Genomic DNA, 22,482 nt, shown 5'->3' with positions numbered 1-22,482 from the left:
GTTTTTACTGAAGTCTCTCACTTCTGTCCATCTGCGGGACCACTAGGCTCTAAATTAACCTCTTGAGGACCACAGGCTTAAACCCCCTAGTGACCAGTCCATTTTTTTTACAATATAGGCCACTGCAGCTTTAAGGCCTCACTGCAGGGCCGTACAACTCAGCACACAAGTGACTCACCCTACCCTTTTCTGCCCACCAACAGATCTTTCTCTGTGATCACTTCCAGGATGTTGATTTATTACAGCCATAGAGTGCAGAGCTGTACAGTGTAAATAAACAGCGGTTTCGCAGTCTCTTATCGGCGATCGCCGTTGGGAGACTGATGATGGAGCAGAGCTCTGTCATTCAAGCTGAGAGGCGCACGCATCCGCGCACACAATCTCTGGCAAAGCCCCGCCCCAGCACTTGACGCCAATCAGCGTTAGGCAGTCCTGGGGTTGCCGCCGCCGCATTTGCGCCCATCTTCTAGCAGTTAAAGTCATGGAGGTCCCAGGGACAAAACCTTCCCAATAAAGACTGAGACACCCAGGAGGTTCCACATCAATTTCTGTAAAAGTAGAAAACGTTTCCGGCATTGGGTTCTAAAACAAAATAGCATTTAAAATAGAATATCTGAAAAGGGTGGGCATACACCAGTTTACCCCCTTTACCAATCGTTAAAACAGCACGGCTATCAGGTCTATATTAACTACTTTTCACTCCCACGGCCGTAGATCTATGCCCCACAGGACTTACATAGTTACATGGGTTGAAAAAAAGACATACGTCCATCGAGTTCAACCAAAGAACAAAGTACAACACCAGCCTGCTCCCTCACATATCCCTGTTGATCCAGAGGAAGGCGAAAAACCCTTACAAAAGCATGGTCCAATTAGCCCCAATATTGGAAATGCTGTAGATATAATGTACTTGGACTTTGCAAAGGCCTTCGACACGGTTCCCCACAAAAGTCTGGTGCAAAAGTTGAGGATGCAAGGACTAGGGAAGAGTCTGTGTGCATGGATAGGGAACTGGCTAATGGACAGAAAACAAAAAGTTGTGGTCAATAGATCATACTCAAAATGGGAGACTGATAGCAGTGGGGTCCCACAGGGGTCTGTACTGGGTCCAGTGCTCTTCAATTTATTTATTAATGACCTAGTAGATTCAGTAGTGAGCAATGTTGCTATTTTTGCAGATGATAGAAAATTGTGCAGAATCATCAACTCTCAGGAAGATCGGGACATATTGCAACAGGATCTGGATAGGATGGCTATATGGGCACATAAATGGCAGATGAAATTCAATGTCGAAAAATGTAAAGTCATGCATTTTGGTCATACCAATGGTCTAGCACCATACAAAATAAATGGTATACAGTTGGGGACATCAAACTTGAAGGACTTAGGAGTACTCATCAACAACAAGTTATATAAATCGCACTCAATGCCAAGCCGCTGCAGCTAAAGCTAACAACATTTTAGGATGCATTAAAAGGGAAATAAAAACTCGAGATGCTAGCATAATATTGCCCCTGTTTAACTCTCTAGCAAGGCCACATCTGGAATATAGAATTCAATTCTGGGCACCACATTACAGGAAAGATATTTGTAACAATGTGTGGTGTTTGGTGCACACTCAGAGTATTCAGATTGTTGGTGATCCGCAGTATCACCAATAATGCTGATATATCCGATTATGTGGCGATCTGCGGAATCGCCAATAATGCGGATATTTATTTGTAACTCTGGATACCGGGTATAACAACAGTGGAAAACCCACCACACTGATATCTTTAAGAGGACTGGGTACCTCTAAAAGAGAAACGCAGTGTGTGCGATTCTGCGACTAGATGACGTAGCGCTAGAATCGCGTTCCCCAGCAGCAATGATATACTGGGGAACCACTGAGACCTCCGCAAGGAGGGATTCAGCAGAATAAACCCTTTAGTGGGAGAACCACTAAAGGGGGCAAAGTCAGAAATCTAGCCAAGGTCAGTAACGGAAATCAGATAGGCGGAGGTACAAAGTCAGAAAGCCAAACTCGTAGTGAAATAGACAAGCAGAGGTTCGGCAACGGGAGATCAGAAAATGGCACAGATAACAATAGTGCTTGCGAATATATTGGCAAAACCAATATATGTCGCAGATCAGGAAAATAACAAATCTGACTGTTGTGGGCTAGTTACGGCAAGCCGCACTTGGCCCACGATGGTACTGACTGTCAGATCACTATCTGGCTGACTATTAGATCAACTGACTGGCTGACTATAACAGAGATCAGGTTACATACGAATATACAATAATCAGGAAAACAACAAAGACTGACTGATGAGAGACAGGAGCCTTGCTCCAGCTAGGACTGTCTCTCTCGGATCTAGCTAAGGTCTGAGGGCTATCACAAAGTAACGCTTACTGCAGACAACTTGCAACTGACAGAATGCCTGCTTTTATACTGTGCTGGGCTCAACCAGCCCGCCCAGCCAATCAGCCAATCACAACACAGTTCAAGGACCTTGCAGCACAGCTCAAGGACCTTACTGAGGTCAGCTGACCAGCTGGTCAGCTGACTCTCCTTCTAAGAGTATAAAAGGCTTTATTGCACACGCGCGCAGCCCCTACGGGGTCCAGACTGGATTGAGGATATCGTTGGTGTGTGGCAGGCCCTGAGGCCTGTGAGGGAAGAACCGGACCACAGCCTCGACGTAAAGTACGCCGAGAGGCCTGTGACCGAACGGTGGATCGCAACGCCGATGCGGATGTTTCTCCGCGTTCCGCATGCGACCATGTGGTGGATGGTGCCGCTGATGCGGACGCGGCCAAACCTCCGCGTTCCGCTTGCTGAATGCGGTCAGGCCGCCGTCTTATTACAATATTGCAGTTTTAGAGCAGATGCAGAGACGAGCAACAAAATTGATTCGTGGGATAAAAAGGTCTCACCTAGAAAGGTTAGATAAACTGGGTTTATTTAGTCTAGAGAAAAGACGCCTTAGAGGGGATGTAATTAACATGTATAAATACATCAGAGGGCAATATAAAAGCTTGGCGGATGAGCTTTTTGTCCCTAGGCCTTCTCAAAGGACTAGAGGACATTATCTGCGCATGGAGGAAAAACCGTTTTAGACATTTAGGAAAGGGTTCTTTACAGTAAGAGTGATTAAGATGTTGAATGCATTGCCACAGGAAATAGTTATGGCAAATTCTATACATTCATTTAAAGGGGGCTTAGATGCTTTCCTTGCGTTGAAAGACATCCATGACTACAATTACTAGGTAATGCCCAATGATGTTGATCCAGGGATTTTATCGGATTGCCACCTGGAGTCGGGAAGGAATTTTTTCCCTTTTGGGGCTAATTGGACCATGCCTTGTAAGGGTTTTTCGCCTTCCTCTGGATCAACAGGGGTATGTGAGGGGGCGGGCTGGTGTACTTTGTTCTCTGGTTGAACGCGATGGACATATGTATTTTTTCAACCCAAATAACTATGTAACTATGTAACTAATGCAATGGGGGATTTTTACAAAATCACATCACTGCAGTGAGAACACACACAGCATTACATTAGCAAGAGCTTTTAAAATCACAAAGCGCTTAGAAAAGCTCTTGTAGTGTGAACGAGCCCTAAATATTACTTGTTAACAGTAAGGCCTAGTCCACACTACAAGATCTGTCTGCGTTTGCGGGGACGCGTTTTCAAAACCTGAATGGAAGGTCCGGATCTGCTGCATTTTCACGAACCACGGATACACGGATGGGTACTGAAAAGCAATGAGAAAACGCATCTCCATCTCCACAGACAAAATAGCAACAAAAACTGATGAGAAAACAGATAGCCTGAACTTTATTATTGGTCCAAAAAATCCTCCCACTACCTTCCTAATGATAGAGACGTTTTCTGTCCGTTTTTTGGGGTAAAAAACTGAACGGAAACTGATGCAAAACTGATGCACTTTGATCAGTTTGCGGTCTGGTGGTACTTTCCCTGGTCTTCCCCTGATCCCGGACTGCAGTGTCCATCCTGCAATCGTGCCTAGTGTGGACCTAGCCTAAACCTACATGCTGAGTGTATGCAAAAAAAAATAAATAATTCACAACGTACCTCCATACTGGGGAGCTGATGCAGAAGCTGAAGCCTCAGACAAGATTGCTGGTGTGGCTGGGTTTGTTGCGAAGGCCGTCTGAGCCTACAAAACACAATGTTGAGCATATAAGAATACCTCAGTAAAAAGAAAAAAAAAAATGTATAAAAAGAATACCACAGGCCTCTGGCTGGCTGTAGAATGGATCTGTGTGGAGTGTATGGAGTGCAGTTTGCTCTGTTTCAGGATAGTACAAGCACCACATTCTCTTGAATTTATAACACATCTGCAAATGGGAGCAGCCAGTTCTGTTTTTAATTACAATTCGATAAAAGAATATCTGCAGCCTTGCTGGTTAGTGAGCCAGGAACTGCCTGTGCATTGCAATTGTCTAACTTTCCCCCTTGATGTGCTTCTTCTGGCAAAGGAAAACAGTATCCTCTACCATTTCCTTTTATTCAATAGTCTGATGATCCATCAAAAATCTAATGATCGATTTAGTGATTCAATCACAAATATTCATAGTTAAATCAGGACTGTATGTGTGCCAACAAGCAATTGTATCCGTTGTGCCCCAGTTCCAATCGATTTTTCTAAAGAGAAACAATTTATTTAAAGTACACCTGAATTGAGAGGAATCCAGTGGCTGTCATTTTTATTTTGTTTTAAACAATAACGGCTGCCTTGTGACCTGCTGATCTCTTTGGTAGCAGTAGTAACTGGATCACACACCTGAAACAAGCACGTGGCTAATCTACTTCAGTCAGAAACACATGCTTGTAATAAATATTTGTTGGCTGCTATGGGCAACAACACAACACCTTTGTTCGGCACCCTATCACAGAAAGTGTGATAACTTGACACTCATCACAGCAACAGCACTGGAGATAGAACTGCTTAGATGTCTTCAAAGGTTCAGGAGTTTATTCAGAAAACAAATAATCAGATGTGATCAGCAGCAATCTTATATCTTCGTTACGTTATCTCAGCAAAGCAATCAGTGTCAGAGCAACAGAATCTTATGCAATCCATGCAGACTTGGCCCATCCCTGGTGAATGGTCCAGGCTTTCTCTTATAATCTATGATACGTTGCACTTAGCGTATATACAGCATACAGATGATGTACAAAGGAAAGTAGAAAGTCAGCAGTCAGAAGTGACTCTCTGGAGCCCGTTGGCTGTTTTAATAACAGCCTCTAAAGAGTTAAATGCGACATCATCTGAGCAGGGACGTTCTAGTCCCCATTGCATGCAATTGGCTGATGATAGTATGTGATGGATGACCCTATCTGCGCCTGCTCAGAAATTAGGTAATATGTACCTAAAACTATTGTTTAATGTATTTGTGAGAATGTTTCCATAACAATGGCTCATGTTTATCCCATTGAAGCCTAGAGGTCTGTACATCTCAGCCTTATAATCACTCCAGCCTGGGTGTGAGACCCAGGACAATGTTCCACTGAAAATCAGAACTGTCTTTATTTCGCTGTAAGTGTCTTAAAGAGACCCTCTGCCGAGCAAGTCCTTTTACTAAACCTAGTTAGGTAAAGTAACTGAGGCCTACGAATTTAAGCATATCATACTTAAATTCTAACAATGCTTAACCAGGGTCTATGGCTAAAGGCACGTACCCACCTCGTGATTTTCCCAAAGATTTTACAGACAACCAGCAATTTTTGTTTGAGCAACAAGCAATCATTTTCGTGATCTCGTGACGTGGGAACAGACACACAATCACGTGAATTTCGCTTAGCATCACGCCGTGATAACTGTCACGGCTTTAAGATCCCAGACAACTCAAAGTACCGCAATCAATTGAAGTCTCGTCTGTGCCTGCCGTGTAACGTCCCGCATACCCGCCAGCCGGAAGATGGATCAGGGAGAACTCATCAGTGAGATGTGGCTGGATCCATCTTCCTGCATCGCGAGGCGAGTATGTAGCCTAAAGGGATACTGTAGGGTGCGGTTGGGAGAAAAGGAGTTGAACTTACCCGGAGATTCTAATGGTCCCCCGCAGACATCCTGTGCCCGTGCAGCCATTCACTGATGCTCCAGCCCTGCCTCCAGTTCACTTCTGGAATTTCAAACTTTAACCACTTCGCCATATCTGGACGCATATATCCGTCCAGATAGGCAGTGGTGCTGCAGCCGTGTGGTGCGCGCGATCGGGCGCGCGCCCCCGCTGCCTCCCGCTGCCCCCCCGATCAGTGAATGGGAATATAATTCCCATTCACCGATCCAAGTCCCCGGCAGAAATACCGACGCTTTCTCATCAGAGAGCGTGGTATTTCTGCCCCCAGGAAACAACTTCTCTTCATTTTAGTTCCTAGATGCGACATCGTTCGCATCTAGGAACTTTTTGAATGTGGCCATCTTGTGGCCAAATAGTAAACTGCACCCACATACCTGTATTGAATAAAAAATACATTATATTACATCTAAAATTGGCTATTTACCTCCCAAACTAAAATAACCCAAATACATTTTTGTATTAAAAAAATAATAAAAAAAATTACAATTAAAAAAAAAACAAACTACATAAATAGTTACCTAAGGGTCTGAACTTTTTAAATATACATGTCAAGAGAGTATCTTATTACATTTTTTAAAATTATAAGCTTGTAAATAGTGATGGACGCAAATTGAAAAAATGCACCTTTATTTCTAAATAAAATATCGGCGCCATAAATTGTGATAGGGACGTAATTTAAATGGTGTAATAAGCGGGACAAATGGGCACATAAAATGCATGGGTTTTAATTACTGTAGCATGTATTAATTTTAAACTATAATGGCCAAAAACTGAGAAATAATGATTTTTTTCCATTTCTATCTTAATCTTCCTGTTAATATGTGTTTACAGTAAAGTGGCTCTTAGCAAAATGTACTACCTAAAGAAAGCCTAATTAGTGGCGGAAAAAACGAGATATAGATCAATTAATTTTGATAAGTAGCGATAAAGTTATTAGCGAATGAATGGGAGGTGAACATTGCTCGGATGCATAAGATTTTCGAAGCTGTAGGCTGAAGTGGTTAAAGTCTGAAAACCACTGCACCTGGGTTGCCTCGCTCCCACTGCGTGTCCTAGCTCCCACTGACGTCACCAGGAGTGTATAGCAAAAGCCCAGTATGGTATGTGCCTGCGCAGCACGCTCCTGGTGACATCAGGGGAAGCGAGAACACAGCAACGCAGGCGCAGTGGTTTTCAGGCTTTAACCTGCTGAGCGGTCTGGACGAGCTCAGCTCGTCCAACAACGCCAGAGGCTGCCGCTCAGGCCCTGCTGGGCCGATTTCCACCAAATAAAAAGCAGCACACGCAGCCGGCACTTTGCCAGCCGCGTGTGCTGCCTGATCGCCGCTGCAGCGCCGAAAGAGGGTCCCCCCAGCCGCCCGAGCCCAGTGTAGCCGGAACAAACAGTTCCGGCCAGCGCTAAGGGCTGGATCGGAGGCGGCTGACGTCAGGACGTCGGCTGACGTCCATGACGTCACTCCGCTCGTCGCCATGGCGACGAGGTAAGCGAAACACGGAGGGCCGCTCATTGCGGCCTTCCGTGTTATTCCTTGCCGCCGGAGGCGATCGGAAGATCGCCTCCGGAGCGCCCTCTAGTGGGCTTTCATGCAGCCAACTTTCAGTTGGCTGCATGAAATAGTTTTTTTTTTAATTTAAAAAAACCCTCCCGCAGCCACCCTGGCGATTTAATCAGAACGCCAGGGTGGTTAAAGTCTGAAATTCCAGAAGTGAACAGGAGGCGGGCCGGAGCATTGATCAGTGGCTGCGCGGGCACAGGATGTCTGTGGGGGACCATTAGAAGCCCCTGGTAAGTTCAACTCATTTTCCCCCCGACCCCCCCCCCCTACAGTATCCCTTTAAAGGGAACCTAAACTGAGAAGGACATGGATTTTTCCTTTTAAAATAATACCAGTTGTCTAACTTTCCTACTGATCCGGTTTATCTAATACTTTTAGCCACAGCCCCTGAACAAGCATGCAAATCAGGTGCTCTGACTGAAATCAGACTGGATTAGCTGCATGCTTGTTTTAGGTGTACGATTCAGCCACTATTGCAACCAAAGAGATCAGTAGGTCTGCCAGGTAACTGGTATTGTTTAAAAGGAAACATCCATATTCCACTCAGTTAAGGTTCCCTTTGGCCTAGTGCACACCAGAGCGGTTCTGCTGCGGTTTGCGATCCGCTTGCGGGTGCGGATACGCCAGGGTAATGTATTTCAATGGGCTGGTGCACACCAGAGCAGGAGGAGTTTTGCAGAAGCGCATACTCCCGGGCTGCTGCAGTTTTTGGATTGCGGATGCGTTTCTGCCTCAATGTTAAGTATAGGAAAAACGCAAACCGCTCTGAAAAACGGCACTTCAGAGCGGTTTGCCGGCATTTTTTGTTACAGTAGCTGTTCAGTAACAGCTTTACTGTAACAATACATGAAATCTACTACACCAAAAAGGCTTCACAAAACCGCAAAATGCTAGCTGAAACACTACAGAAAAAGAAGAAAAAGCGTTTCAAAATCTGCTAGCATTTTGCGGATCTGCTAGCGGTTTTTGGTGTGCACCAGGCCTTTAAGATTATCAGAAGTAGGCAGAAGCTCAGCAGTTCTGCATTTAAAAGGAAATAAATATGTCAGGATTTATATCCCTCTCAGTTCAGGTGTACTGAAGATCATTCAGTGCAGATTGTGGAAAAAAAAAAATGATTTTGTTTGAATGGATGATCACACTAAAACTGATCGTTATATCAAATGATCAGGTATATGGCCACCTTTACATGCATACTTAAATCCAACAGGACATTAAGTAGAGCATGGATTCAAATTAACTGAGCTGTGAGGTGACCACTAGTTCTGACTGATTAGTGTCAATAATGCACCATTCACAGAATATTCTGCTGACAAGGCTACACATTACTAATTCAAAACAAAATGATCAGAAAGCGATATAAAAAGGCCACATATAATCTTCCTAATGGCTCATTTTACTTCTCTCAACAAGAAGCATGGGAATACAGATAATCATCCTGTATGAGTGTCCACAAAGACCATGTTCAATTATTCATGGGAGACATTGGCTTCCCTTCACTGCTCTCCTCTGCACAGAAGAGTTTACAAAGATGAAAGCCATTCAGGGTCCTCAATTCCATGGGAAGTTTCAGTATTCCAGGCAGTGGTTCTTGTGTGAGGTGAATGTTTAATGACTAGCAAAAATTCACTGCAGTCCAAGCAGAGCAGTACCCAATTAACTTAACTTGTCTTGGATTACCTTTCTGAAAAACAGGAGATATTTTGCGTGTGGGAAGAACATATGTAAGGAGCCATTTATCAACAACCAAATTTGCTTAAAAGCACTGCTTTTAGTTTCACAACCACTACTATCTTTTATTTAGGACGTGTCTGCACTGTATAAGTAGGGAACAAAAATTACACATTACACAACAGCAAACCATGACAAAAGGAATAAATAATGGATGGTGCTCAATCAAGTCTGGTCTAAAGCCGTGTACATATTTTCGATGGTTCTTGGCCGAGGCAGCCATGTATCTACCATGTGTACAGCAGCCTTCATACATTGTCAAGAGATCAGGACTGGCAGAGCCTCTTGGCCAAGCACAGGCCAACCAGATTGTTCCCTTTCATTCTTACCCAGCCCACTCTTTTGTGCACCTCTCCTTAGCAACAAGATATATCACTAGCCTCTAGGCTCGAATTGTTGCCCAAGGGATCGAGATTGAGTGCCGATTCCTGACAGGGACTGAAATTGTGCATTTGTTCGCACTTCAGCTACAGTACCATGTGTTTGCGGTATACCATTTACTAATTTTTCCAATAGTAAGTAGCACTGCAGTGCTAGAAAAGGGTGCCGACCACTCCTGGCAGTGTGAAGGAGGCTTCACTTACCCCATCAACGCAAATAGCAGTGACAGCTATGTATATATTTTTTTCACATTTTGTGCATCTAATATTCTATTATTCTGGCATCTAAAATATTGACCACAGCCCGAAGAAGTGGTCTTATGAAGCAGTAAATAGCCACAATAAAATAGTTCTGTTCCACCCCTCAATGTAACACTACAAATTCCACTAATAAATCTTATTGTTTAACCCTCCTGGCGGTTTGCTAAAAAAAAAAAAAAAAAAAAAAAAAAAAAAAAAAAAAAAAAAAAAAAATCGCCAGGGGGCAGCAAATTTTTTTTTTAATTTTTTTAAAATTAGCGGCGATCGGGCACTGCACGGCGGCGATCGGGCACTGCACGCAGCTAGCAAAGTGCTAGCTGCGTGCAGCAAAAAAAAAAAAAAAAAATTATGCAAATCGGCCCAGCGGGGCCTGAGCGGTGCCTTCCGGCGGCATAGCTCAGCTCGGGCTTACCGCCAGGAAGGTTAATAAGATTGCGGTGATACACTTCATTGGGGTGAGTGAGTGAGTGTGTTATGCCTCTGAGGAAGCGGCTTTTGGCCTTTAGGCCTTGAAACACGTGTCAGGCAGTCTCTTTACGTGATTTGGAATCCCGAAATTGTGTCCACACGCTTTGTCCACAACCTTGAAGATTTGTGATTGAAGAATAAAATAATTTGTTCATAAAAAAAAAACAAAAAAAAAAACCCTGTGGTTCTTGTTAGTGACGTGGTCTTATGAGCTACTGAACATATATACATCAGGCAATCAGTATCATGCAAGATGCATACCACTGGCTTAGAATGCCTTTTACACTTATGATGTATTGTTATACAGATTCCATTAGGGATTTCAGGGAATAATCCACCTTTCAGGCCTGGAACCCACTGAAATCCGCAAACACAAAACGCAACCGCTAGCGTTTTGTCTGAGCGGTTCGCAAGCGGATTCATGCGCGTTTTCGGTCGCGTTTTGCAACAGTGTATTTTTTTGCTCAGCGGTTGTGTAGCGTTTTTATACAATACAATACCATTTGTAAAGCGCTTTTTTCCCATAGGACTCAAAGCGCATAGCTGTGTCTCAGATTAATACAGGGTTTCAGGCTGGGTTGTGTTACAGAGGAGATAGTCAGATGTTCATGAATGCCAGACTGAAAAGGTAGGTTTTCATTTATCCTGATTGGTCCTGTGAATTATTTTTAATTTTGTTACAGTGTGCTGAACCGCAAAACGCTAGCAAAACCGCTCAGTTTAGGTTTTGCTGAGCGTTTCTGCTAGCGTTTCAATACTTTACATTGAAGCGCTAACGCTCCCAAAATGCTGCAGGTCCTGCGTTTGCGTTTCTGGGAAACGCAAACGCTCCTGTGGAAGTTGCCCCATCCATTAACATCAGCTGAGCGTTTTGGCAAAACGCTAGCGTATCGCAGCGCTGCCAAAATGCTTAAAAAAACGCTCTTGTGGTTTCCAGCCCTCACACTGTACATGTTACTTGGATGGTTATTGTAAATGTTTTATGCACTAAACAAACTCAAAGGATCTGTTAACCAAAAAGTGAGACTGTATAATGGTGCCTTACGACCCTTATTAAAAAAAAAATAATTCCCTTTACCTTTGAAGGTTTTGGGCTCCTCGCAACGCTTCCTAAGGGCCCATTCACACTTAGAAATGCAAAACGCCGGAGATTTTTTCCGGTGTTTTGCAGGAGTGAATTCACGCGGAAAAATCACTGAACACTTTGGCGATCTTGCCGCGATCACATTTAGCGCTTCTATAGCACTGAAATGCGATCGCCGGGAAATCGCCTGAAAATAGTTCAGGCGGCACGTTTGCATTTTTTTGGCCGTTTTAAAAGCGCCAGTGTAATGAAGACCTATGGGCCCGGTCTTACTTGGGCGATTTGCGATAATCGCCGCAAATCGCCCAAGTAAGAACGGGCCCATAGGTCTTCATTACACTGGCGCTTTTAAAATGCTCTAGTGTGAATGGGCCCTTAGTGTTTAAAAATACTTCCCCCTTTCTCAGTAGTATTAGCATTGCTACACTTGTATAACTGCTATCCTATACCGCTACCTACATACTGTCCCAAAACTCCATAGCAATTTTTTCAGGGGACAGCTTTGCTCACAGATAAGTGATCTGTACATTAGGTCTGATCAGTACCCTATTCCTGTCCATATCCAAAAATGGATATCCAGCAAGCAACTATCAGACATAATGTACAGAGCACAGATTGTAGTAAGCAGATATAAACACACAATGGGAAGGTGTCAGAGCAACAGAGCGCAGAGACAGCAGTGCTAATATATATGGTCATGTCTAGAACTCATGAAGAAGCATGTGATTTGCGATAGATTTGCAATGCTTAGATTTGCTGTGATCTCATCCTGCTTTAGCACATGATCATGACTAGCAAATCAGAATCTTATGCTGGAAACACATGGCTAGATAGTTGCGCTGGCTCGATCCCGGCTCGTCCCCGCCGGCACCTGGATCGATCCCCGCTCATCCCCGTGGGCGCTCCTTATCTTCCACTCGTTTTCTGCCCATTGTCCACCCGCGGGTATCGAGCAGGGAATCGAGCGCCTCGCTAATCGGACCTGTCGGAAATTATCAACCGAGCCATCAGCGGCTCAATTGATAAGAAACTATCTGACCATGTATTCCCAGCATTACATATCTATCACCTGACCAAACTGATCACATGCTTCTCCATAAGTTCTCCTAGACATGACTATACAATGTGCAGTATAGATAGTGTAAAGAAGAATCCTTTGTAAACATTTAATTTTTCAACGTGTTTTGCAAAAATGTTATGGAAACTGATTAGGCTATATAAAATACAAAATAAATAATGGAAAAATTTGCGGGGAGATGCACACCAAGAAACAAAACCACACACAAGAAAGCAACCAAATAAATAAAAGGGGGGTTAAGTGTTGGCCATACCTGAATTACTTTGTCAACTTTCAAGTCCTCAAGAGATGGATACAGAGACATGTTTATTTCTGTCAAAGAAAAACAAAAAGACTTGAATGTAAATTATGGCAAGGAACTTGTTTAACAGGAAAGAAAAGGAGAAGTACACCATGGAACTGTGCGAAAGGTCAGTGATAAACAATAAAAACTGTGTTTCCAAAATTTCTGGTGGGAGGGAATAAGGCCACTCCTGCTTTAGGTTGTACCTCATATTACATACAAGTTATTGTACAAACAAGATTGTATCGTTAATGGGCACCTTAAAGCAGACCATACACGTATGAATTTTTACTGACATTTGGAGATTCTAGATCCAGCACAGGCTGCCCAACAAATGAGTATGGTAGATATATGGGCACTAACCTCCCTTTTTATGGACAAAACGTACCAGGAGGTGGAGCCAGGGCTGTGGAGTCGGTACAAAAATCATCCGACTCAGTTTATGAAACCCCCGACACCAACTCCAGGTACCCAAAATTCCAGGTACCCAAAATTGCTCCAACTCTGACTCCTCGGTCTAATACTTACAAGGGCTGTGGATTTGGTACAAAAATAATCCGACTGACTCGACTCAGACTCCTCAGTTTATGAAACCACGACTCCAACTCAGAGTACCCAAAATTGCTCCAACTCCACAGCCCTGGGTGGAGCTCTAAAATACCTTTATTTTTCAGGAATACTACCAGTGTAAATAGAATTCCTTATATTATTGAACCTAATAGCAGCCCTGCATGCATTATCGGGAGACATTGCAGCTATGCAGAACGCTGCAGAGACTCTGCCATCACCGGGAGGCACTTCATCGCTGGCACCATCCACTGGGTTACGATCACGTCATATCAAGTGATCGAAACTCCAAAGAACATGTCAGCATTGCAATGCTGCTGGTGGTGGAGAAGAGATGCCATGCAGCCACATGGAACAGGTAAATATGAAAGCTCCCTGTCAGCATAACATACATTAAAAAATATAATAATAATAATAATAATAATAATAATAATAATAATAATAATAAGCGGACCTGAACTGTTCACACTATGGGTCTAAAGTATTAAGTCAAAGTGCTTCCTTAGAGTCGGAGACTCGAAATCTATATACTACTCACATATGAAAGGAAGAAAACAAGTACCGGTATATAAAAAAAATATATATCATTTATTATAAATCACCATATATAAAAGGGATAAATTCCGTAAAAACCAGAGCCCTAACTCCTAACAATCAGGAGAGTAAGTACGTGACCAATGCAAACCATATAGCAACAGATATTCAAAGAAAAAAACTTTCTAGCTGGAGCTCTCAGCACAAAAAAAATCTATCAGCACAAAAAATCTATTCCATGTGGACCACAGTGATGTTTACAATTCCCAAAGTGGTTGTTATTCACAGTGAATGGAGAGTCCTAAATAGAGGAACAATTCCGTTGATATTGCAGATGGAACAGTCACTTATTTTGGCTTTGATTTTGATATGGAGGTGCTCACAAACGCATCCACCTAGATAAGGAGATGTCTAATAGATGTCATATTCACCAAGCAATAGACCCCTCATTTAGTCTTCAATCATAATTCACAAATGTCCATCAAACATACTGTTTACGTGACCACCGATATCTCAAATAGCTTCAGTAGGTAAGTATTCAGAGAAATCACTTGCTGTAAACATTCAGTGATAAGTCCGCCAGGGCTTAGCCCTTATGCAGGCCTCCGATAGTGGGTTAATCACGTGATGGGAAGACAAAGATGATGTGGGCCCCGTGGTGGGTTGATATTTCTGCAATGTGAGTGCACTCAACTTATTGCGTATATACTAAGGCAGTCCATCCACATTCATTGCATATAGTATATATGTGTAAGGATACTCCTCCATCCAGTGCGGTTTCCTTATGGTTGCCTGGTCAAGAAATGTCCCCCGGGTGGAGAAGAGCTTCTAGTGGGCAATGAGCCCTGGTTTGCCGACCGGTTTCCCTGGCAAAGTCGCCAGCATCATCAGGGCAGGCTCATCGGAAGTACCTGTGCATGCAAACGCCGGCCTAAAATGGCACCTGGTGGCCCCAGGACGCTACGCCGCAGTACGCCCCAGTACGCATTGAGCGTGACGCGGTGACGTGGGGTGTATCTGGGTGCGGCATAGGGTACTGGGGCCGCCGGGCGCCATTTTAGGCCAGCGTTTGCATGCACAGGGTCTTCCGATGAGCCTGCCCTGATGATGCTGGCGACTTTGCCAGGGAAACCGGTCGGCAAACCAGGGCTCATTGCCCACTGGAAGCCCTTCTCCACCCGGGGGACATTTCTTGACCAGGCAACCATAAGGAAACCGCACTGGATGGAGAAGTATCCTTACACATATATACTATATGCAATGAATGCGGATGGACTGCCTTTTAACATCAGTATATACACAATAAGTTGAGTGCACTCACATTGCAGAAATATCAACCCACCACGGGGCCCACATCATCTTTGTCTTCCTATCACGTGACTAACCCACTATCGGAGGCCTGCATAAGGGCTAAGCCCTGGCGGACTTATCACTGAATGTTTACAGCAAGTGATTTCTCTGTATACTTACCTACTGAAGCTATTTGAGATATCGGTGGTCACGTAAACAGTATGTTTGATGGACATTTGTGAATTATGATTGAAGACTAAATGAGGGGTCCATTGCTTGGTGAATATGACATCTATTAGACATCTTATCTAGGTGGATGCGTTTGTGAGCACCTCCATATCAAAATCAAAACCAAAATAAGTGACTGTTCCATCTGCAATATCAACGGAATTGTTCCTCTATTTAGGACTCTCCATTCACTGTGAATAACAACCACTTTGGGAATTGTGAACAGCACTGTGGTCCACATGGAATAGATTTTTTTGTGCTGATAGATTTTTTTTGTGCTGAGAGCTCCAGCTAGAAAGTTTTCTTTGAATATCTGTTGCTATATGGTTTGCATTGGTCAAGTTCTTACTCTCCTGGTTGTTAGGAGTTAGGGCTCTGGTTTTTACAGGAATTTATTCCTTTTATATATGGTGATTTATAATAAATGATATATATTTTTTTTATATACTTGTTTTCTTCCTTTCATAAGTAAGTAGTAAGCGGACCTGAACTCAGAACTCCTCTCTGCTCTAAAAGATAAACAGCATAATAACCTTTAAACAAAAACATCAGTGTCCTCTAGCGATGTCTCGAACCTCAGATTTTCGGTTCGCGAACATCGAACGTGAACTTCCGCAAAAGTTCGGTTCACGCGAACCGCAATAGACTTTAATGGGGATGCGAACTTTGAAAACTAGAAACAATAATTCTGGCCAGAAAAGTGATGGAAAAGATGTTTCAAGGGGTCTAACATCTGAGTTTTCGCATGAATGAGTGGGATAGAGGCCAAAAGTCCTGGGGAAAACTATGGATTTGATACAAAGCAGCGTTTTAAGGGCAGAAATCACACTGCATGCTAAATTGGAGCCCTAAAGTGCTTTAAAACATCTTGCATGTGTATACATCAATCAGGGAGTGTAATTAGAGTACTGCTTCACACTGACACACCAAACTCACTGTGTAACGTACTGCAAACAGCTGTTTGTGTAGTGACGGCCGTGCTGGACTAGTGTGCACCATGGCGAGAGTTTAGGCCGTGGCGGTTTTCAAGCCCATATGGTCGCCGGGCTATGGTAGCTCAATGATAGAACAGTGACTGTCCAGCTGATAGAGATAGAGAGAGATATAGATATGGATATATCACAAGAACAGCTCTCAAAAGAGCTGTTGAGAGGTGCTATTTTAGCAATAAGAATCAGCAAGGAGCAAGCTAACAAGCCTACAAGAGCCCAACTAAGCTTTCCCTATGTGAGTCTGCAGCAGCTCTCCCTTCTCTAATTACTGGAGGCACACGAGTGAGTAAAATGCCTGAAGCTGCCTGCCTTTTATAAGGGGCGGGGGCCTCCAGGAGGGAGTGTAGCCTTATTGGCTACAATGTCCCTGCTGACTGTTATGTATGATGTAGTATAGGAGGCGGGTCTAACCGCCATAAAGTTTGCGTTCGTTAGCGAACGTGAATAAGTTCGCTTGCGAACCGTTTGTGCCATCTCTAGTGTCCTCCCCAGAATTTTTTTCCAGCCAGGCGGCATGAAAGTAGCCGGGTGGGGCAAGGTGAGAGACTGCAGGGTCGGTGCTTCTGTGTGCAACTCTGCTTACAGAATAGGAGGAGGTGAACCAATGACAGCCGGGTGCTCACCAAAACTACCCAGGTGGAGAACCCGGCTTAAAGGGCCTGGGGAGAACACTGAACATGTATTTGTTACAACTGACACAAATCCTAAAATAAATTTGCACAGTTTCTACTTCCTGATTCATGGAAGCAGACATATTGTTTACAGCCTGTACTTTCAAATGGGCTTGTCTGCTTATCCGCCATAGGCAGTCATGTGACACAGGTGAGGAGCAAATTACAACTTGTGATTAGACACAAATGACGGGAAATTAAACAGGCTCTCTAAATACATTCAGCATGCATTTCTCTACTTTTTTCTTTTGTCCTGCGCAAGAGTTCAGGTCCACTTTAATGAGTTAACAGAATTGTTTATTAAGGATGGTCAAAGGCTAAAGATGGCCACACACCATACAATTTTTAAAATATCTGTTCAATTTAAGAATTGCAATAAATTTTTCTGACTGATTGTAACATTTTAAAAATATGACCAATGCACCACACACACGTATGTTCAATTTTTCCCCAATTATGATAAAAATGATTGGAAACTGACAAAATTGCTAGGGTGTGTATATTAATAATTGGACAATCCAACACACAGCATACAATCTTTAGAAATATGGAAGAAAAATATCTGGCATTCCGGATCGATTAAAATCGAAGAAAACGGGAAATCCGATCGGATTTTTCAGTCGAATGAAAAAAAAAAAAAAAAAAGCTTTCGATTTTTTCGGGAGATCCGATCGTTTTTAATCGAATTAACGTAAAATCGGATCATTTTATTGTATCGTGTGTGGCCACCTTAATGCAGCTTGAAAATGTACCAATCTAACGCTGCCAATGTGGAATTTGATTGGTCCATTTTCAAACTGCATAAATTTGTATAATTCTGCATCTTAAAATTTGCATCTCACTGACCATCTATCCCCACTGTATTACTTAAAGTAATGCACACACTGGGGTATTCTAGGGGGCAGCAGAAAAGCTTGGCTTGTAACCTAAATCTAACCCAATGGCCGATTCATATATGTATAAAGTCTGCTGTTTTAGCAAAAGCAAGGGCAGTCTATACCCATCCACACTGAACTGGCCACACATGAACAAAGATAAACCTTTCTTTTGAAAATTAAATTTAACATACATTAGACAAGCTGTTCTGTAATGCTACTAAAAATAAAAAATGATCTTTCCTTCTCAGTCTGCAGCCAGCTATGGCTTCCCAGACAATTAAAGATTAGAGATGACATTTTAGGGGATGATAATAATTCTAGCTTACATGAAACAAGAATAAGATCAGCACATACCTCTGTAAACAATCCCATGTTAAAATACATACCGTATATACTCTGATATAAGTCAACCTCAAGTATAAGTCGACCGCAAAATTTGACCCTCTGGAATTTTTGTAATAAATCTAGAGCATACATGTCAAACTCCAGCCCGGGGGCCAAATCTGACCCTCAGAGCCATTAAATTTGGCCCTCAAGTGGTTTCCCCACGTTGCATTATGTGTGGCCCTCTCTAGACCACCAGGGACAATCTATTGGAGGTGAAGCCCTGGAACATCAGGGAAGCCATATGGGGGAGGTAGGGGAAAGCACTAAAAACTAGGGAACTGTATAGGGGTAGGTGGGGGCCTCTAGACACCAGGGAATTGTATAGGAGTACAATGGGGGACCCCTAGACGCCAGGGAATTGTATAGGGGAGGGAGGTGGCCAGTAGGCATTGATGTTGGCCCTTGACTAGATCCTAGTGTATAATGTCGGCCCACTTTGTATTTGAGTTTGACACCCTGCTCTACAGTGTAAGTCTATCCAGTAAAGTTAATGGCTGCATTGCTTGAAGGTTTGTAGCCATTAACCCCTCCTGGCCCCCAAGTGCAGCCAATAACTCCCCCAGGCCCCCGCATGCATGTCATTTTGAGGAAATTTGGGACATTTACTTTGTTAGTTTTGACCTAGCCGACTTCAAGTAATGGTCCAGAACAAATCTGTGTATAAAAATCAGATTACTCACAGTTTTAAGAAGAACTTCTTGCTTTTACTGATGGCTAACACGGTACAATACCCTACTGCTACTACTATGCTCACAGTTTTAAGAGTAGGAAAGTAATGCTCAGGGTAAGAAATTAATAACAAGTCCAAGGTGAGGAATTTGCATTTCGCCTAATAAACCTGTATTTCTTGAATTACAAATGTTATAACATTTCAGTGTCTGAGCACCACTTTGGTTATTAGAAGTAACTAAAACCCACCAGCTCGCTACCCTGCCAACATTATGTCAGGAATCAGTCTTCTCCAAAATGCCCACAGGCCACACAGACACTTTCATAAGTCTTCTACAGCCGTTGACACGGAATTAAGCAGATTATGTGAAAGGTAATTAAAAAAAATGATTAAAAAATATGCCACCTTACTAGAGTGCCATCATTCTACCAGGAAAGTGTCTTACACAAAATACCCAGAGGCTACACAAATTCATAGCAACAATTTACAAAGTTTCCACTGTAGCTCACGTTAATGAAAGCAGATTCTGGCAAAATGCAGTTTTGTAGAATAGTACTAAGATACTGAGCTTCAGGCTGGGTTCATAGTGGTCAGTTGCATAACTCATGCGTTAGAATGACTGAACTGCAATGGAGACTGGCCATAGACTTCAATACAAACCCCGTATGCAGCGAGTTAGAAAAACGTGATCTGTTACTGTGAACATGCCCACAGAATTGTATGGGCTGTGAGTTGACATGCAGAATTTTTCTGCAATTCAAGTGACCACTGTGAACAGGGCTTCAGTGTGCAACTTCCAGCATGGATATAGTCCTACTAGAGTTACGGATTCCCTTGTTTGAGAAATACAGGCTCGCCTGAATTGCTCAAGTCTGTGTCCGGTATACTGGGAGTCCCCAAATTACAGATGACCCGCCCATACGAATTACCTGATTCAGCTGATTCTGTGGGAACAAGTCAATGTTCTTTTTTTTCAAAAACATCTTGTAGCGTTTGAGAAAATAGATTTTTAAAATTCACAGAAAAAAAAATTGTTTTAAACTTGGTAAAATTACATGGTTTTGCAGTACACTATACTATATAGTGAAAATAGCACATTACAATCCCTAGGATAGAAGGAGGCGCAAAGGGGCAAAAAAAGGGTGGTACAGAGGGACACAGTGGAGGCAGAGGTGGCACAGAGGGGACACTGAGGGAACAGGCAGACAGAGAGAGGGGGGGGGCAGAGGCAGCAGAGAGGGGGGGCTTGAAGGCACAGAGAACAGGAGTGATGCAGAGGGAGTCATGGAGGCGCAGGAAGGCATAGAGGAGGTACAGGGAACAGAGATGGCACAGTGTTCAAAGCAGATTCAATCACTCGCCCACAGAAAAACTTCTGAATAGTTCTGATTTGTTAATCATAACTATAATCAAGCACGGTAGTAATGCTTATTGATCAGGTGGGGAGGAGCGTTAGGGGATTGACAGCCACACAGATATAGTAGCACATTAGTTAATGCAAAGCTGGCAAGACAATCGATTCTCCATCCGGTTTCTGCCAAAATTTAAAATGTAAAGAGGCGTCGGCACACCACTGCCTGCAAAAGATGCTTGTATTGCAGAACAGAAACACTACATTCGGAACATGTAGGGTTTCTGCAATAGGAGCATCTTTGCAGCCAGTGGTGTGCCGCCTTCTTTACATTTTGGTTTGGTCTGAGAGCAATACAGTCGGGGCTTGGCACCGGCACATTCTCCAACACTGTGCACCTGGGTTGCTGTTTTCATAGAATTCCACTTAGTCATTTCTGCCCAAAATCTGACTGCATACTGCAAGGTGGTATCACCCTGCATGTTTCCTGAGTTATTTGCCGGACTGGGCCACTTATACACTGGCCAACTACTTGAAATATTACTATAATTACCATAGTTTCTAGACCAACCACTGTACCAGATAATCAGAGTACACAATGGTACTGCAGAAAATGCTCCAGCTAACTCATAGCATACCCAGTGCAAGAAAGTGAGGTGCCCACATATAACCAAGTCCCTGACCAAGCTGGAGGCCTAAGTTACATCTAAACTGATTTGCTAGCATTCAATAAATCTTACAAAAAGGTTTCCTAAAATGGTGCTACAAAAAACAACAAAAACATTTTTTTTTTTTTTTGCATTGACTGACATTTATTAAGTGATCTTGAAAGCACGAGTTTCTATTCATTCTTTCCACAAAAATATGTTCTTTACAAAATGCTCCAGCAACAAAAAAGGTGAGACAACTAAACAGCTGAAATGCCGTGAAATAAGGAGATTAGCTGGTCAGCTGATCGCATTCAGATGACAGTCAGGCGGTGCTCATGAAGGCAGTGAAGTTCCAGGGTGTTGCATCATAGCCCTTTACACAACCTGGGAAAGTCCTGAGAAAACGTAGGATATGCAGCCATAATCACCACCACTGAACACATGACAATCTCTATTACTGTGTAAACTTGTGACAACGCCTCCATTCGTATTCTGTAATGTTAATACATTTTTTTATGGTTTTAAAGAATTGAATTTTATGTATTTGCAAGGGAAAAAGTAAATATCAAACAGTTACTTGAGGGTTCTTTTACATTATATCAGTTGCTGTCAGTTAATTGAAAGGGCAACTGATATGCAAGGTATTGTCCATGTTTCGCTATGGCCTCTTTCACAATATATGCTGAAAAACTGAAGCCTTTTTCATAATGCACTGCTATGAAAAAAAAAAGTAAAGTATTAAAACGCAATGTATAGCAACCCATTTAGTGTAAAATGGCCCTTAGTCTCTGATTATTCAATCAAGGAAAACTTTTTTGTAGTGAACCCATGCTCAGGTCTAAAAGTAAATTATCATCCAAGAGGCAAGCCTCTGGATCCTATAAAACTCTGTTGATTTGTGAACAGGCCAGCGCTTCCAGGGTGATTTACCAGTGCTCTTATACTTAAAATTGAAACGCTGGCTATGCATGCAGACTGAGCAGTCGCTAATTCCCGGAGCTCCTGATCTCTCTCCTAACCGGCCATAAATCCTGCTTTTTACCCCCTAAACCATCCTGCTTTCAGGCAGAACCTCTCCTGACACCGGTGGGGTGATTATGCCTGAAAGGAGCAACTGGATCGGACCCGCCGGAGAAGAAAAAACAAAACAGCCAAATTGTGCGGCATTCAAACCTGCACCATCTTGCCTCCTGCAAAAGTGAAGGCCACACAAACCCCAGCACTGATGGCGGCAGAGGAGCAACCCGACCTCACTCAACTTATGGCTGCTATCACAGTTTGCAAGGACCTTATCAGCTCCACGGGCGATAACCTGGAAACTAAGATTGATTA

General features: G+C 43.1%; 1 protein-coding gene across 2 annotated transcripts in view; it reads right to left on the bottom strand.

The window, feature by feature from the left end:
• SDCBP (syndecan binding protein) overlaps positions 1-22,482 on the bottom strand; it is a 57,647-nt gene that overhangs the window by 16,479 nt on the left and 18,686 nt on the right. For both annotated transcript variants that reach the window (XM_068237423.1, XM_068237425.1), the window contains exons 2-3: positions 12,903-12,961; positions 4,080-4,164 (exon numbers count right to left, since the gene is read on the bottom strand). In XM_068237423.1, coding sequence (XP_068093524.1) covers positions 4,080-4,164; positions 12,903-12,953 — 136 coding nt within the window. In that variant the 5' untranslated portion in view covers positions 12,954-12,961. The remainder of the gene's footprint in view (positions 1-4,079; positions 4,165-12,902; positions 12,962-22,482) is intronic.

Source organism: Hyperolius riggenbachi, chromosome 5, assembly GCF_040937935.1.
Source record: "Hyperolius riggenbachi isolate aHypRig1 chromosome 5, aHypRig1.pri, whole genome shotgun sequence".
In the NCBI taxonomy this organism is placed as follows: domain Eukaryota; kingdom Metazoa; phylum Chordata; class Amphibia; order Anura; family Hyperoliidae; genus Hyperolius; species Hyperolius riggenbachi.
This window is presented reverse-complemented; position numbering and strand designations above follow the sequence as displayed.